This window comes from Rhea pennata, chromosome 22 (assembly GCF_028389875.1).
Source record: "Rhea pennata isolate bPtePen1 chromosome 22, bPtePen1.pri, whole genome shotgun sequence".
NCBI classification, from domain to species: Eukaryota; Metazoa; Chordata; class Aves; order Rheiformes; family Rheidae; genus Rhea; species Rhea pennata.
Genome location: NC_084684.1, coordinates 9,113,955 through 9,131,562, shown reverse-complemented (window position 1 = coordinate 9,131,562; position 17,608 = coordinate 9,113,955). Strand labels below are relative to the sequence as shown.

Here is a 17,608-nt window from a genome sequence, read left to right as displayed (position 1 = left end):
AACTTTAGTGTCTGTTGTTCCCAGGCATTTTACCAGCTATGAGTTCCTGCTCAGTTTATCAGAGGAGAGCTGAGATACAGAAATAGCAGTCACTGCGCTATACAGGACACTGTTCTATAATGTTGTAATGGAGAGTTCTTGTCTATTGGAAAAAAATCATGCAGAATCCCAGCACCCCAAACCAATGAAATACCCCTCCAATATCATCACAGACCACCATTTACCAAATTTCACTTTTTGGAATTGAAGCAGTCATTAGGTACAGTTGTATTTTGTCATTATTCATTCACATTGGTTTTCTTTTGCTTCTTGCTTTTAAACATTTTTAAATAAATGGACCAGATCGTGGTTGTAAAGTAAAGTAGCTTTTAAAATAAGCCCACTCATGGGCTCGTCATGGTTTTCCTTCCAATTTTTAGCCCAGAGGGGACTTCTGTGGCTGAGTTACAAACCCCTGAACAGAAGGGTTTAAAGAGGAAATAGTGATGTGAGCCATGGCTGTTTAAATCTACAATCTTTACTGTGCTGACCTCAGTAATAAAGTAATATAATGGAGGCGGAAGGCACGTGAAAGAAAACTAGTCTCTGCATACACTAGACCTCAATATGTTTGTATTCAACCTTACATCCACTTTGCTGATTAGGCACTTGGATACTGAGTACCTGGGCCACCCATAACTCACCGAATTCCCTCTCCTCCTCCTTCTCTCCAGCTGGGAAGAGGATAAAGGGAAATACCACCTAACCGCCGTGAAGAGGCAAGTCTCAGCTAACATATGGGCCCCAGGAAAGCCAAGTTCACTTGCCCTGATAGAATACTACTTTGACCGATACAAAACCACTTTGTACGAGGAAGTTATGGATGGAAAAACACCCCCATGGACACATTTGCTCCAGAAAGAGCGTGCCTTGTGTCCTGGGTAGCTTTGAAAAAAGCTGAGTTGGTTCCAGTATCTAATTAGAACAAGACGTTACACAGCTGGCAAATCTATCTTTACAGGAGAAAATTATTTATCACGGACACCTTAAGACTGGCATTAACTCCTGTAACTCCAGTATGAGCAGCAACGTACATTAGAGTGAGCTGGGAATTCTGAGTACAGATATTTTAAAGATGGACTTTCAAAATACTTTCACAAGCAGGCAGAATGATAATGACATCGTTGTACAGGTGGGATAAATGTTCCCTTATGCTCCCCAAATACTGATGAAAAGATTACAAAGGAAAGGCAGCAACAAAGGAAAGTCTGCCCTCTGCAAACTGACTTCAGAATATTCCCCTCACCTCAGCCCATCACTGTGTAGGGGAGCTTCTGTAGAAGCAGGAGACTTCCCTCTCCCCCACCCCCTTTTTTTAATGCTGATCTGCTGTGGCACAGCAGCCTCTGCCTATCTCCCCCAGAAGAGGTTGGGTTTGTCACAGCGCTTTAGCTACCACAGGCATTTACTGGTGGATACTATTAAAGCATTTCACTAAGTGTCAGCTTCTCCTGGTTTATACTGACTGTGAAAGCTTGTGACCCAAGGGGAAGTTTCCAAAACAGTGTTTGCATTTGTATTACCTTCAAGGCTATCCAAGTAAGCTTAGGGAGAAACAGAAAATACAAGGTTAATGTTAGTTCTGCAAATAAAGAATTGAAAAAAAAATTAAAAACCAAACCATCTTCTTTCAAAAAGAAGTGATTCCAGGATCTAAGACAGACTCTGTCAAGCAGTTTTTGAAAGGTATTAAGTTTTGCTGTTAGAGGAAGCATCACTTCAGAATGACAGCCACATGACAGTTTGAAGGTCAATTGTGATGCACTCAACTGACACTGGAAAGGCTTCCCAAACAAATGATTTTGGAAGCTGCAAAAGAGCATAAGAATCTTGTCTTTCATTTCAAGTACCATGCTTTAAGGCATCAAACTGCCTAAGTCTGATGAGGGACAGTGAAAAGGAGGAGGTTGGCTCTTTCTTTTCCAAAAAAGAAGAAAAAGGGGGGGGGGAAGGAAAAAGTATCTTCTTTTTCTGGGGTTGAGAACTCAGCCTAAAATCACCTCTCCAAAATCGAGTTTCGAGAACAGTCTCAGTCCTGGAACAACTTGCATCAAGCTAAAACATTGGACTTTCTGTAGTTTAAAAGTTTGGTACGTGCAAAATAAAACAGCTTATTTTTCATCTTTGCCCTTGTCACAGGCAAAACCAACTTCAATTTCACAATGAAATTTGGCAAGCAACTAGTCAGAGAACAGTCTCACTCGATTATAGCATGTGTATAGGCCAATATAAAACACAACAATTCCCTCTGTTTCACAGTAAAAGTGCAGGTATCATCATAAACAAATCCTTAGAAATTAGATTCAGGATATGAATTTTCTTTCCTTTTTGTCTGAGGAGACTATCTTGCTGCTATGTCTTGAAAGGCACACAGAAACACAGTGGGATAATTCCCATTACAGAGGACTGCATTCATGGCACTACTGTGTGTGTTCTCACAAAAACTCATTTCCTTATTTACCTGTTTGTATTTTCGATAGCAACGCTGAATGACAGCAGCAGCCACCTCTTGCTGTTCCCGGAGAGGACGGCCCTGTGCAGAGAAGCAAGAAGCAGTAAATACTCAGAGTGCACCAACAGAACGGGACAGATGGTAAGTCCCTCACAGCCACTTTGAGGGCTTCTACTTCTAAAGCTCATCTGTCAGGGTTAAGTGGCCCAATTCCATTCTAGGCATTTACCAGAGAAGTCTCTACAGTCAATTCACGTAAGAGAGAAACCCTCAGAACTGATCTTTACCAAGCAGGTGATCAACCTGAAACTCAGCAGCATATGTTTAGGAGATATTTTGTGACTGCTGTGCTCTAGCACAGCAGGAATGCTATGGTATAGCTTGCTCTTTCTGGCATGGGGTTGCTGAGTAAACATCAACAAGTGAATGCTGGAAGCATTGCAAATGTTACGATAGAAACTTTTTTTTTTTTTTTTTTTTTTTTTGTCTTAGGAGTGGATATTACCTCTTACCTACATTTTATTTCTTAACAAATTATGCTCTCTCCCACCTAAGGAGGAAGACACAAGCTGTTTCAGCCACTTACCTTGTATTTCCTGAACACTGTCTGGACGAGTTTGGCAGCTTCATAGAGTTCTCTCTGCTCATGATCGGATAGAGTTAACTGTGCAAACTCATTCTCTACCTTCTCGCTGGTGGATGCGCTCAGAAACTCAGACCAGTCTGCTGCCGAGGGAAGGCTGGGTTTCTCAAAAGCTGTTTCACTGATTGGCGAGCCTGCAGGGCTCAAGCTGGTGTTTGAAGAAGGGGTCAGGGGTTCACTATACAGATTTCTGAAATTATCAATCACAGCAGGAATTATTGGGTCATGAACCAGCAGGACTGACATCACAAATAAGAACTATATTTCTGATTTCAAGGGAGAGATTCATGCTCCCCTGTACCTCTCCACCAACATCACTCATTGCTGAACCTGCTTGCACCACATTGCACAGACTTGGCCTTGGAAGAGAACTCAAACTCTGTTGCCTTATGATTCTGTTCCACTTTCTGAGAAATGCTACTCTCTGTAGCATTTGTGAAAAGGTTTTGGTGGGGAGATAACCAATAGATGGTAATTCAGTAACAAATTTAGACTGAATGCTGCACATACACCTCAAGCTTATCTAACAACTATTCTGTCACTACAGAAGTTCATCTGCTGTTCAGCATTCATATACAATGTGTGTTTACGTTTCTTTCTATGGAAGAGATGGTTGCCCTTCCGTGAAAACAACACACTTCCCACAAGTTCAGATTTAGTGGGTCAGGGAAGTCTGCATTAATCTTTCAGTATTTTTCTAAAATTTTGACCAGGGTGCTACAGAATAGGTTTAATCTATTTTTTCCTTAATGAACGAGAGACTTCTCAATCAGAAGTAAAAAAAGTTGAGAGTACTTTGTCAGCCACATTTTCATGTCTTTCCCAACATGAAAACATGCAGAAAACTCACTGGGCAAACCACGTTATTTTCAATTCCTCACTTCAGACCTGTGGCCATTAACTAAATCAAGAGGTCTGTGTATTACACCTGCTCAGCAGTCTGGGATTTCAGACATCCAGAGAAGCTGATGATTTAAGTGGTAGTGCTTAAACCTGCTCTCAGTGTGAAACTTTGTGTTCCTGCCTGCTTGTTGCAGCCACTTGCATTCTCCCATAAACTTGCAGTTGTTCTGGCACTTATATGCTTGGGTGTGAGAAAGCGGCTGGTTTGGAGCAGCAGCACTGAGATCCACCAAGCAGCAGTATGTGCAGGCTAAAGAAGCAGCACACGCCACCCAGCATTCACATCACCCGGAAGCCCAGAGTCATTCCACAGCTCTTACTAACCTTATCTGCGCAGCACTCGGCAGATGATCGACATCAGCAAGGTAACTGGCCAGCCAGCTCATTGTGGTGCTCATGGCAGCACTGTTTGTTCTCTCCACCAGCAGTGACTCCATTGGCACAAAATTCTCCCGCTTGATCCTGTCAGGCGTAGCTTCAATAATGTGCTCTGCAAGTGTCATCATGTTGACCTGGAACAGAGAGCAAATATTCACTGCCTGGTAAAAGAAGCCTTACGTTGGCATGCTACAACCCATCTTTGCATCTCAGGGAGAGAAGAGAGCCTGTCCCTGCACTCCTAAAACTTGCAGTAGCCAAAGCTCATTTGCTTTTCTGCCTCTTCTGAAAAGGCACTGCAGACCTCTTTTTCATCACATGTATAAGGAGCCTATAAGATCTGGTAGAAGGTATATGTCGTGAACCTTTACTGTATGCTGTCGACAGCTGTCAGTATCTCATTTCCAAACAAAAAGTGATTTTGCAGCTCTCTCCCTGGGTGAAGGGCAGGAAGTATATCAGTGTCCAAGCTGAGTGACAGCTACAGGAATCTGAAACGACACCTGTAGACACTGGTAAGAGAGGACACCAAAAGCCACTTACATTATCAGGTAGTCTATGTCCAGGGACAGATACATTTAAATTCTTGGAGCTGCACTATAGTTGCTCTGCTGGACTGAACATGCTTTTATGATATGACTTTCAGATCCAAGTCACACACATGAAGCATGATAGGACAACAAAGGCACATTAATGAGAGAATTTAAACCCTTGGGATCACAGCTGTATCAAGAATCCTTTTGAACCTTTCCCCCTGCCAAAGAATGCATAGGAGTTTGGAATACGGAGAAGGAAAAACAGTTCCTGTTTTGCAGGGATCTACTTCACCTATCACTATGCTAAAAATGCACTATTCAGAAATGCCAAGGCAGTGCACAAGTTAGGATTCATTGTAGGCTGTGCTGCCTTTATGGTTTTTGCTCAGATGATCAAACACAATATCCCTCCCCGAGAGATTTGTTTTCACCTGCCCTGCTTCTGCTGTTTTTATTCTCTCTAGTCCATATCTGGTGGGATTTTTCTTTCTGAAAACCTACTGCCTCATTTCTCCCCCTTCTTCTTATCTCCTTGCCCTTTGAAGTTTCACAGCACAGCAACTTCCCTGGAGAGCTGCTCACCAGGGCCATGCTTCCTCCATGTCAGCTCTGTGCACGGGTGAAGCCTTTGACACTGATCTGCAGGTGAAACCAAACTGCAGCTCATGAATCCACAATCAGATGCCCGAGCACACTCATTGTTCACTGGCATGTTTCAGAGCACCTATTTCATAGAATCGATAAGGTTGTAAGGGACCTCTGGAGATCAACTTCCCTGCTCAAGCAGGGTCACCTAGAGCTTGTTAGACAGGGTTGCACCCAGGCGGGCTTTGAATATCTCCAGAGAAGGAGACTCCACAGCCTCTCTGGGTAACCTGTTCCAGTGCTCTGTCACTCTCACAGTGAAGAAATTCCTCCTCATATTCAGGCAAAACTTCCTGTGGTTTAGTTTTTGCCCATTGCCTCTTGTCCTGTCGCATGGGACAACTGAAAAGAGTTTAGCCCCATTCCCTTGACACCCTCCCTTCAGGTACTTATAGACATTGGTAAGATCCCTCCTCAGTCTTCTCTTCCCCAGGCTAAACAGGCCCAGCTCTCACAGCCGTTCCTCATAGGGCAGATGCTCCAGCCCTCTGACCATCTTCGTAGCGCTACACTGGACTCTCTCCAGTAGCTCCAGCACTGCCTAAAGATGAGGTATCACCTCATCTTAGTATGGACTGTTCCCCTGTTCCCAAAGGCTTACAGTGCCACATTAGCCTCCTTTACTGAGGCGGTCAGAGCGGCCTGCCTTCTTTTCCCTTGACCACATGCCACTTGCCTCCGACTGACAGAGCACTCGAAATGTGCAAGTGACAGAAAAGTGCTCTGCTGAGAGCACAAGGCTGGCTTTGCAGGCTGCACACAGTCTACATGTCTCTTACTCACACTTTTTTTTTTTTTTTAATATAAAATCCATGCAGGTGAGCAAAACCCCATCAATGAAGCAAGAGGCAGGAACTTTTAAACTATCCACAGTGGGAGACCTGGAAACTCTGTTCTGGAACAGTCTACCAGCTCCTCCCCTTTGAGAGTGGTATCTTATCAGTTAACAGAACCCTTACAGTCTCCCAAGTATTTTGCACTTTTTGTACACTGTCCAAGTGTATGCCAATGCATGACCCAAATTGCTGTTAGCCTCGCATCTGAGTTGAAAGGACACCCTTTGATAATGTGAGAAAGTACAAACCAGCTGCAGTTACTGGCTCCTTTTTGCAAAGCACTATTCAGTGGCCCTGCTGTGCCTTCACAGAGCTAAAAGGCCTTCAGAGAAGTTTCTCACAGTGGTGTTCCTTAGTGCAGCTACCACATTCTCCAAGGTTAACAGAGAGAGATGTCTCAGGCCAGATGATCTTGCTGCTATGGTTATGTTTACCTGCAAGTCATCCATGTGGTGTAAGCAGTCCTCATCCCCTACATTGTCCCTATAGGACAATAGCTCTGCATCCACCATCTCCCTGTCAGTCATCATCAGCACATTCATCTGCTCTCGCTGGCATAGCCGATGAGCTACAGTGTCCTTCCCCAGTGCAGCCCCCTTCTGGGTCCCTGCCACCTGCACTGCAGACACACCAATATAAATGTCTTTCGGGTTCCATTTGATTCCTTCTTGGCTGCCAGCGCCCCGGTACCCAGTGACTTCTGGGATGTGCTGGGAGAGCTCCCGGCCATAGTCCCTTATCCCTTCACTAGGGCTGATTGTCTCAGCAGTAGATTGCTTGGAACTGGAGTTTTGCTTCCTGATACTTGGGTGTTCCAGGCTCAGGGCTGTGGAAAGCAGCTTCTCTTGCCGGGCTTGAAAATATTCAGGGCTCAGTTTATGCTTTTTGGGTGCTGGGTAATCTTTCTGAGTCTCGCTACTGTAGTAACTGGAAGGTTCAGATCTTGGTCGTCTCAGCTCTAGAAACAAACAGATCAATGGACAGAATAAAACAGGTGACACACGACCACAATAGGAAGTACAACAGTTCCTGCTGCAGAACTGCAGGTGGAAGTTCATGCCATGTTCTAAGACATACAATGGAATGTGCAAAGGGAGCAATTGTCATCCAGGGAGGATACTACCGCAACTATTCTTAAGACACACGTCCTTCTAAAGAGACATTCTCTCCTCTTCCCAATACTCATGCAAGCGCATGGAACACATGACAGGGAGCCACAAAAAGAACATGGACAGCTGTGAGCTCCTTGCTCCAGGTTTTTACACATCATGCATCTGCAAAGCAGCACTTACCCTCAGGATTGTTTTACCTGTGTTTGTACTGGAAATCACAGTGACTCCCTTCTGAGGCTCTTGGGAGGCTATAAGCTCACTGTGCCACTGTGACACCCAGTTTTCTGTGCTGGAGTCTGTGCTCGATGGGCACTGAATTCTGGGATTTTGCCCAAGTTGGGCTTGTTCATCTCGCTGTAGCTGCTCTAGACACTCTGCCAATTTTACGTGGCCTCGAGACCGGGCAATGGCCAATGGCAGTCTGCCAAGGGAGTCAGGAATAGAAATGGCTCGGCGGTCCCACTTATACAGCACGATAGCTGCATCCATGTGGCCCAGGGCACACGCCCACATCTAAAAAAGAGAGAGAAATGACCCATTGGAAGACCAGCCTTCTCATTCCTGTCTTACTAATGCAGTGGATTCTTGTCTTCAACTCACAGAAAAACCACTCTTATAAGTAAAACAGGGAAAACCACAATGTACTTGAACACCAGCAACCAGCTTTTAAGAGTGTCCCATCCATATACAGAGTCATAAGAGAGGATTAGAGGGTGTTATTCTCTCCTTTGAGAGACGCCATCTGCCAAACAAAGCCAGTAATTTCTTACTAGGTGATAAATGGATGATTTCTCTAACTACAGCATACACACTGGCATCACTGCTGAGATTATACACTGGGAATCCTGGAGATCAGAAACATGCGGACAAGAGTAAAGTTAAGGAACAGTAAGCTCAACTTTCTGCTGTTCTAAATTGGGATTTACTCTGGTTCTGCCTACTTTGGTTTTCTATCTAAATTCTCAATGAATACGATTTCATGATTCTAGTGACCAAGACATTGTAATGATTTTTTTTAAAAGAACTCTACAGTCTACCAGTCAATCAGGGCAACTTGAAAGAAACCACGTAAGGACCTCTTCCCATCACAACAGCAGAGACTACTGGATAAAACAAATTGAGATGCCCTGTCTACTCTTTCCTCCAGTTCCTCCATGACTTGGATTTTTGCATGGCCTCTCTCAGCAAAATGTTAGGAGGAGAGAGTGCCATGCCTGACCATTTGCACAATAAGGAGACACAGGGAACATCTACTCTTCAGAGCAGAAAATACATCAGGGAACTAAAAATCATAATCCTCAGGAGGATCCTTCAGACTCTCTCAGAAGTTTCAGCTTCTGCTGCTTACCAGAGGAGTGCAGGAGAAATGATCCACATTCAAAGGGTCAACTTCCAGCTCCAGATCAATGCTGTCTGCATGTTTGGTGCTGAAAAAAGAACAAATGATGCTCTGTAGACATGTTAGAAACTTTTCTTAGAGCTACAGCTTTAGTCAGTGCACACCACAAAGATGTTGTCACATACATGCCCATGACATGTATTTACTGCAGGTAGTGCCTCCACCAGGATCATGATTTAAAAACACGAGAGATCCAGCAGTTGGGCTCTCTCTTTCAAGAAACAGGTCCTGCCAAAAGACGGGACAGAAACAAGTTCTCGCACTGAGCACAAGATGCTGTTTGTAAGGGACAGCTATAAGTCTGGAGCAAGCAGAGCTTATACATGCTTCTGTGATGTCTGCATCAAAACCCAAGAGTCCAAAGAGTTGGTCTTACCGCCATTTGATGAGGGTCTGGATCAGTGTAGCATAGCCCTGGGCAGCAGCTAGGTGAAGCAGCGTCATTCCTCGGAAAGTCTTTGAATGGATCAAGTGTTTGGACTTTGCCCAGCAAGCACGACTCATCATCTTCTCACACACCACCACTACACGGCTCTCAAAGCAGCTGCCCAGTGTCCCAGTCCCAGAAACGCACTGCAATACACACATATCCCAGTTCAACCACTGATTGCAGCTGCAACCTGCCCATAGCAGGTAAGCATTCACTTTTAGAAATACTGAGACAGTGGCAAATTGGAGTGAACGTGATTTGTTGTTAAGGACACCCACAAACTAGACGTACTGCTTAAGAAAATCTGTAATTCTTTCCAACCCCCCAAGAAACAAATTCTGGCATGAAAGCATAATGCTGCTGTGACAGGACACAGCATGGTTCATACCTGCACCTGAGTTCCTCCACTCCCATTCCCATTGCCCCCGCCTCCTACTCCTTGTTTGTGCTGCTGAGATCCTGTCATTTCGGCCATTCTCCTCTCCATCTGCTCAAGTCGCTCCAATATTGACATCCTGAATTGGTTATCTGGGTTAAGAAAGGCAGAATCAGAATATTTTCATGGAAAGCAAGCTCTGTTTTTGGCAGTCTACTGCAGAAAGCCACAAATGATTGTCCTGGAAATCACACAGATTTGCTCTACTGGGTAATGCACAGAAACAGACTTGCCCTGTAGCATCCTGACACTTTCAAACTGCTGCTGCACGAATTTGAAATCCTAGAAAAATTCTGTAAAGGAAAGAGAAGAAAAAAAAATCAAAAGTACAATCCTCTATGACAAATTTGAGAATGCTGGAGGGTTCTGAAAAACACAAATAAATTCCGGACATCTATCTGAATGCCTGCATTCTACAGCAGCCACACCCCCATTTGCCAGGCAGAAGACAGATCCCTTCCACACCACTGAAATGAAGACTATCCTACTGCTTCTTCACACTTCTTGCAAGTCAAATGCTCCTTTCAGACAGCTGGTGATCCACCTACAACAGAACCATTGCAAGTGACAGATACAGAGGGGAGATTCCAATATGCCCTCTCCTCATCATTTTTTTCTCCCCTCAACTCCTGTATTTCCCTGTCAGAAGACTCTTCGCCCCAGGTGGCTTTCTAGTGGTACCGCCCTCTCAAACCTAAGCTGTTAAAAGTCACATTTTCCTTTGCATCTTCCTTTGTGATTGTATCAACACAGTAACAGATTGGGATAACGCAACTTCTTCAGAAATACAAGTGAAAGTAAGCCCTAAGCAAATATAACGATTCAGAAAGGGTTTCAGCAGGATCTTATCTGTCAAAATGCTCTAGATTTTAGAGTCAAGTATTACCCAATCCCCCTACTTTCATAGAAGCCCTGAGTTCAGGCTGGCTCGTCTTCTGAAACTGTGCAATAAAGGTACCTGGAGAAAAAAAGACTGCTTTGCTTCCTTCTATACTTGAAACAAGGAGCCTTTAAAGAGGTAATTGCTCCTTCCCGGATCTGACAGACTCAATTTCTTGGAAAACAACTTCAGCAAAAGTGCCTGAAACAGGACTGCCCAAAATCACCGAGTATGAGCACTGATAATTCAGTAACATCCCTCTGAAAAGTAGTACAATCAGCGAGCCCTCTAGTCTCTGCAGAAGTCAGAAGGCAACATTAGTTGTTTTGTTCTCCTTGCACTGTAGCCTAGCATTAACAGCTCGAATTGTGGAGCAGAGATATTTAGATCGGCTAATAATAGGGCATTGCTAAACCTGAGACTGTAGAGATAAACTCAGTCAATCCTTTTGTGTGTAGGCCGAGTCAATGCAGTTTGAGTGGCAGCAAACATAGGGGGCTTTTTTTTTGTTTTTTTTTGTCCTGTGACCCCCAAGCAGAAGCTTCAGGTGGTTGATGCAAGGACACCTGTAGGGGCAGGAGGCCAGATGTCCAGAAGATCTTCCTGCATTAGCTTCAGAGCCTAAGCCACCCTCCACAGACATTACATATCTCCATTACAACTGCAGGGATTAGAGATATTTCTTCCTAATCCACACTACATCATGCTACAGGACAATTTTTTGGATAGGGAGGATCCCATGAATCTTGCTATCATGCTAACAGCGAATATAATGAGCTGCTGGGAAAGGACAAGCCTCATCCTAGTTGATTTCTTGTACCATGGACATGATGTGGTAGTGCAGAGCACCAATAACTCCCAAAAGAAAGCCCACTGACAGTAATGGGACTCTGTGCATGAAAACAAACTGATCAGGTTTTAAAAGAGAAAGTCTTCTCTGAGTAACCTGGTCCCATGGAGAGTCCCTCCTGGGATGTTGCTGGAGTACTTGCTCCTCGACAAGTTTGTTGACTACTTCCAGTAGTGCCATGGTGCAACTGCAAAAAGCTGGAGTAAAACTAAACAAAGTCAACACTGAAGAACAGCTCTTACATGCTAGAGCCACTGTGTTAGTTAATGCCTGATGTTTGGTACAAGAAGAACCTGTCTCACACTCACTGCACTGTTTCTGCAATGCACAATCATAGGAAGAATGCTCACATCATTTAAAACGCAGCAAAGCCTTTTTTCACCTAACTGTTTGTCAGTGAGATGGTGGCTGTTTCACCTGCTGACCTTCCACTTAGTAGACAAAGCATCCAACATATGACACCCAAGAAGACACAATTTGCATTAAAAGAATATTAGAGACATCATTCTCTTTTAATACATGACCATATGCAGAGCATTGACAAGAGACAGCTCAGGTCCACTGGCTACAGGCATTCCCAGCCCCCCAAAAGTTGTCATGGTTTGACAGTGGGTACAGAGCTCAGACAGCTCCTTCGCTCATTCCTGGCCAGCTCCAAAGGGGTTGGAATTCAATATCCCACCCCAGTTGCTCAAGACCTAGGGGCAAAGGAGTGTGGTCAGCTACCCACTTCTAGCCTCCTCTCAGGGATGAGCTCACTACTGTCTTTTCTTGCCTAGTCCAAAACACTAATATTTATTATCAGTTCTTTATCAATAGTTCAGTTGTTCTGTTAATTGCAGAGGCTCTGGGAAAGCAACTGACAATTACGTGAGGCAACAGTCTGTCATAAATCAGATGCAGTCCCAACATCCTGTCTTTGAACTGCACTCAGCACATAGCACCAAAAGAAATTGTGTTTTCCCAGCAAGTCTTTGTTCGGGCAGTGCTGCAGTGTGCTGCAGTGCAGTCCATGCCATTGCCTCCTCCTTCCCCATTACCATGCAGAACACGTATGCTGCAGAGACTGACAGTGACTTGGCATCATGAAGCCAACCCCTCCCACCACAAGCCTGTATCAAACAGCCACTACAACTCACCCACCGGGAGAAGCAGCCACGTTCGCTGCAGTGGCTAATGGCATATCATTTTGCACATTTAATGCCACTCCATCTAGCTGGATCACCAACACTTCATTTTACAACAGCTAAGGGAAGGAACACACTCCAAGTATCATATCTGGATTTCCAACTACAGCTGGAGGAAAGTAGCATCTTTTTAAGAAACAGAAGAAATTATGTGGAATTATTACTATAGGGCAATAAGCCCCAGGCTTTTATAATGCTTCCTTACTGCAGGGACTTGTTCCATTTAGTTGTCAAAAGAGAATAATTATTCTGTACAGTCAGAAACAATTCCTGTAAAGGTCAGAAACAGCTCAACAATTTGAAACAGCATCCAGTCCTCCCAAGCATTCCTATTCAGCCACTTGGACAGTGCTCCTGAGAAGTATTTAGGAAAAGACTATCAGTTTTCAGGCACAAAGTATCTGATCAACCTAACAGGTGTCTGAGGGACAGAAAATAGTCTTAAAACTGTACCCTTAGGTGTCTTACAAAAACATTTTATTTTTTAAATATAGGCACTTGGAAACTGCTGCTCAGTCTACAGGCAGGTCAGAAACATGCTGGTAAAAAGGGAAGCGGAATTAAACATTCTGGAGTTTTAAGTCTCCAGTATACAGTGAGTGGAACAACAGAGTCTTTTCAGATATTAGAAAGCTCTAAGCAGCAAACATATTAAGTGGTGCAGTAGCACAGAAAGTATCTCTATGCTGCCATTTTTCCACATGATTAAACTTGCTATCTGAGCAGCTAGAACAAAGCTGCAACTAACAGAAATGGCAAACACCACCAAGATTTTCCTATGAAAAAAAAAAGTTCCCCTATGAAAACTCTAATTGCCAAAAAAGCACTGCTGGCTAAGCCCAAACAACAAAACAAGATGAAAATGAAGTGCAAATTAAAAAAAATATTTATTTGAAGTTACACAATTTCCCTTGCAATAATGAAGATAAGTGCATTCTCAAGGTGAGAAGTCCAAGACCATTTATCCCTTATTATCTTATATTTCACTAGTCAAAGTCTTTTCTGTCTCGATTGCTTCACAAGCTTGCATAGAGAGACTCACTTAGCAAGCAATTAAGTTACTCGAACAGTTCCACATGCTTATCTTCTGTAGTCAAAGGATCACATGACAAATGTCTCACAGGGCACTGTAGACAAAGACTTGATAGCACACAAATCAGGTAATCAAAATCAGCTTTCCCTATGCTACATTTTACAGGTAATTTAAACTGCTCATGCTAAGCACAAGGATATTTCTTGCACTGGAAGCATCCTAACTCTTGAAGGCAGCAAAGCTCTGCGTGGGTACAAGCGTATCCACGTGTTTAAGGGTATTCATAAGGACTTTGCTTTTGCTAACCTTCTGCGAGTCAAACCTGACTTCTTCCATTACCTATACATTTGAAGATGCATTATAATACTCTTTAAGCAACAACAGTTGACACACTCTTTAAAGATGTCAAGAAACCAATAAGAACAAACAAGTAAAATCCCAGTGTTCTCTCCATGCCTTGTCAGGGACATCTGTGCCTTAATCAAGTCCTCTTTGGTAGTCTCCTCTGTTTCAATACTCTTCTTTAAAACTTAGGGGAGAATACAAAATCCTGAGAATGTTTTGTCCATGTGGAATAACTTAAAATCTAAACTTCATAGGCTTTGTGGGCTTCCAAAATCATTCTTAAGGACTGCCTCCACCAATGACAGCAAAAACAATTATATTTCTGTCTCTCTGAGATGCCTCATAACTACGAGGAAACATCCTGGACCTTGTATTTTTTCTGGAAATTATTATTTTTCAAATTTAACATAAAAATCATTCAAAGTTCTCTCTCACCATTATTCCTTAACATCCCAGAAAGAGATGATGGCTCTAGCAAGCACGGGCCTATTCCATGGAGAGACTGAACTAAAGCAAAATAAGAGAGAAAGTCCAGTCTTACACAAGTTTTCCCACAGGCAACTGCTTTGATCTAATGAAAATTCTGAAGCTTTTGAGATCAGAAGGAGCTACCTGAATAAGCTCCACACATTTATCAACTCACGCATTTCCCTCCTTTTCCCTATGCATTCTGTGAAACTCTGTAGCCCCAAAACTGCAACTCTTGGATCATGTACTAACTTAGGGGACTATTCCACCACTCACAAAGCCATTTTTACTTCTACTGTCTTCAGTGGGAATTCTAAGGCATTCAGCCCTCACAAGGCTGAGTTTTTCCACAGGGGAGTGACAAGCTAGTCCACTGATTCAAAAGTAAACTTAGGAAATGCAGAAAAACTCTCCATGGTGATATTTCTTGGCAGGGTCCAATTGTTCTAAGAAAATCACTTTTTTTCCAGGCTGTGTCGAGGCTGGGCCATTCCACAGTGCAAAGAGCCTGAAGGCAACTTAACTCTTCCTGCAGGGAGAGAGTAGGAAGTGCTGCTTGACCAGAGTTTGACTTCTACTGAGAAATTAATTTGAATCTAGAGAAATCAGATCTCTTTTTTCATTTCCCTAAAATCTGAACCATACTTTGAATCTAGAATGAGCTTGTTTGTAATGTGTGTTCACAGGAAGCTTACTACAGATTACAGTAATTACAGCAAGATGTGAATAAAATACTTCTGGAGATGCAAAACTACTCTGGTTGAAGTCTTTTAAGGATGAACGATTATTTACACCAGTTGGCATTTTACACAGCTACAGAGTGTATGTGCAACGCTAATACCTACTGAACCAGGATAGCGTTATTGGTTCTTTTCTTCTGGCAGGACTGGTTTAAACTGTTTGGTAGTGTTACTTTTAAGACCATATTACTTTACTGATTAATGTAAAGCAGACCTATACAAATAACTCTATTAGCTAGCAAAGGAGATATATGGGAATGGGAAATGGAATGAACAAGCCTTTTAAATCCAGTTTTACTCCCGGAGAAAGGTGTCATGGAATCAAAACTCCACTTTTCTCTTTAGTGTCCTTCAATGAAGCAGATCAGAAATTGCCCAGCAAAAACCTGAATAGATTTAATTTAAACTACACAAAATTTTCCTGGTGACTCTAAAAGCACTTCTACTGGGAAACTTACAGACTGTGCCCTGCAGTGTAAGGAACTGTACCTCAAAACACTTCCTAATTTCCGCCCCCCCCTTCCTCCCACACCCCATGCAAGTAGGGAACAGACTCACTACAGGAAACATGCATGATTATATAGTGGATGGGACTGCTGACAGACTCATAAGCTCAGTCAAAACAGGACTTACAGAGAAGTATGAGAATGCGTCTTGTTTGCTTTTGTTATAAGAGGAGCTATTGGAATGAACATCACCATGCTCTCAACTTACTGTCTCCACCACTGAAGAAAGCCCCAATTTCAGAAAATGGCAAGAAAATCCATCACAGCTTCTGTTTATACAACAACAACTACACAATACTTTGCACAAATTAAGATGCAGGTAAAACTCTCCCCGAAGGGAACCTGGCTAACAAGAAACAATGGAACATCTTAAGGGAATGAAATAATTTAACATCCAGAAAATACATGGGGAACCTTATGGCTCACTATCTGTTTCACAGCTCTCCTGAGAGCACACACAACCTGAAGATCACTGGTTACTGGTGACCAGGAACAGGTCACAGCAGCTTTCTTCAGGGACTTACAAATACCTGACCATGCCCCATTCACACTGAGATGTATTTCCCCCTTTTGAGGAGCACAGAGATCACAGGCAGGTTACCTCAAACTTTCTCTGCTTCCCAAAGACAAGAAGTGTTTTCAGGTGCACGTGGGTTCCTGTCAGGCCAGGCTGTTTTCCCTCTATCACAGTGATTATTTTGGAGATCTCTGTGCTCAGACAAGTAACTTTGAGAGTCTACTGCGGTGCCTTCTACTTGTTCTTCATTGCACAAAAACTGGCTGAAAGGTACACAAGGATCCCACTGCTCTTCTGATCAGAGCCCATCTGGAAAAACTTACCCTGCAATGTAATGCTGGAGTACTTCAGAGCAATTTGCAAGCTCCTAAAACCATTATTTGCCCTCCTTAAGCAGAAAGTAATTTTACAGGTACAAGGTGAAGTCTGAAGAATCAATTGAAAAATAATAGCTTTCAATCTTTTTCTCACAGCACCCAAACAACCATATAGTAAATTGTCTGCCCTAACTTTCCTGCAAAACTACCAAAGGACACTCTACTTTCAATCAACGTGTTCGACTCCGTGACTTTGGGAAATTTAGCAAAAGAAATGCATTTCATAATCAGAATTTCATCAGAAATGTCTTGTCAGGCAGAATCCAGAGCAGTCATATCAATGCCACTCAAGCAGACTATCAGAGACTGTGGCAGTAGCAGCTGCTGGCTGACCCTAGACCTTGAGTAACCTCAGCTTCCCCATTCCCTATGGCATTCAGTTGCAGGATCCTACCTGTAGGAGACAATATATTCAGATTTCAATTAGAATAAAGATAGAGCCACCACTTTAAATGGTATCGAGAAAACAAGTACCAGGTTTGGGGGAAATGCCCATGCTACAGAACTCATTTACACCTAGAACATTTCACATGCCACCTTTGACAACTCACACTTCTACACAGCCCTCTCTATCTTCTAAACACACATTCCAAAGACTTTGCATTATTTCACACTCGGTTCTCTCTTTTTTGAGCTAGAAGAGGTGGCAACAGAGCTCCAGTCCTCACCCTTCACTCACACACACTGGTGCTCACTCTTGAGCAATTCTATGTCCTGATGAAATGCAATAAAGTGATATGTTAGCAGAGACTGGGTAATGCAGCACACTCAGCTCTTGTGCTTAAGTCTGCATGGCCCCGTGACCACCAGTAACTCCACTACTGGTGCTGTCACATAACACTTCTGGAATATACACTTACCCAAGTCCTTAACAAAAGGAAAAAATTATCATCTAA

At 43.2% G+C, this 17,608-nt stretch overlaps 1 protein-coding gene across 5 annotated transcripts in view; it reads right to left on the bottom strand.

Moving 5' to 3' along the window:
- CAMTA1 (calmodulin binding transcription activator 1) overlaps positions 1–17,608 on the bottom strand; it is a 422,644-nt gene that overhangs the window by 21,910 nt on the left and 383,126 nt on the right. For all 5 annotated transcript variants that reach the window (XM_062593606.1, XM_062593602.1, XM_062593603.1 and 2 more), the window contains 8 exons: positions 9,762–9,901; positions 9,320–9,516; positions 8,893–8,971; positions 7,742–8,057; positions 6,867–7,390; positions 4,362–4,549; positions 3,078–3,324; positions 2,501–2,572 (listed from right to left, as the gene is read on the bottom strand). In XM_062593606.1, coding sequence (XP_062449590.1) covers positions 2,501–2,572; positions 3,078–3,324; positions 4,362–4,549; positions 6,867–7,390; positions 7,742–8,057; positions 8,893–8,971; positions 9,320–9,516; positions 9,762–9,901 — 1,763 coding nt within the window. The remainder of the gene's footprint in view (positions 1–2,500; positions 2,573–3,077; positions 3,325–4,361; positions 4,550–6,866; positions 7,391–7,741; positions 8,058–8,892; positions 8,972–9,319; positions 9,517–9,761; positions 9,902–17,608) is intronic.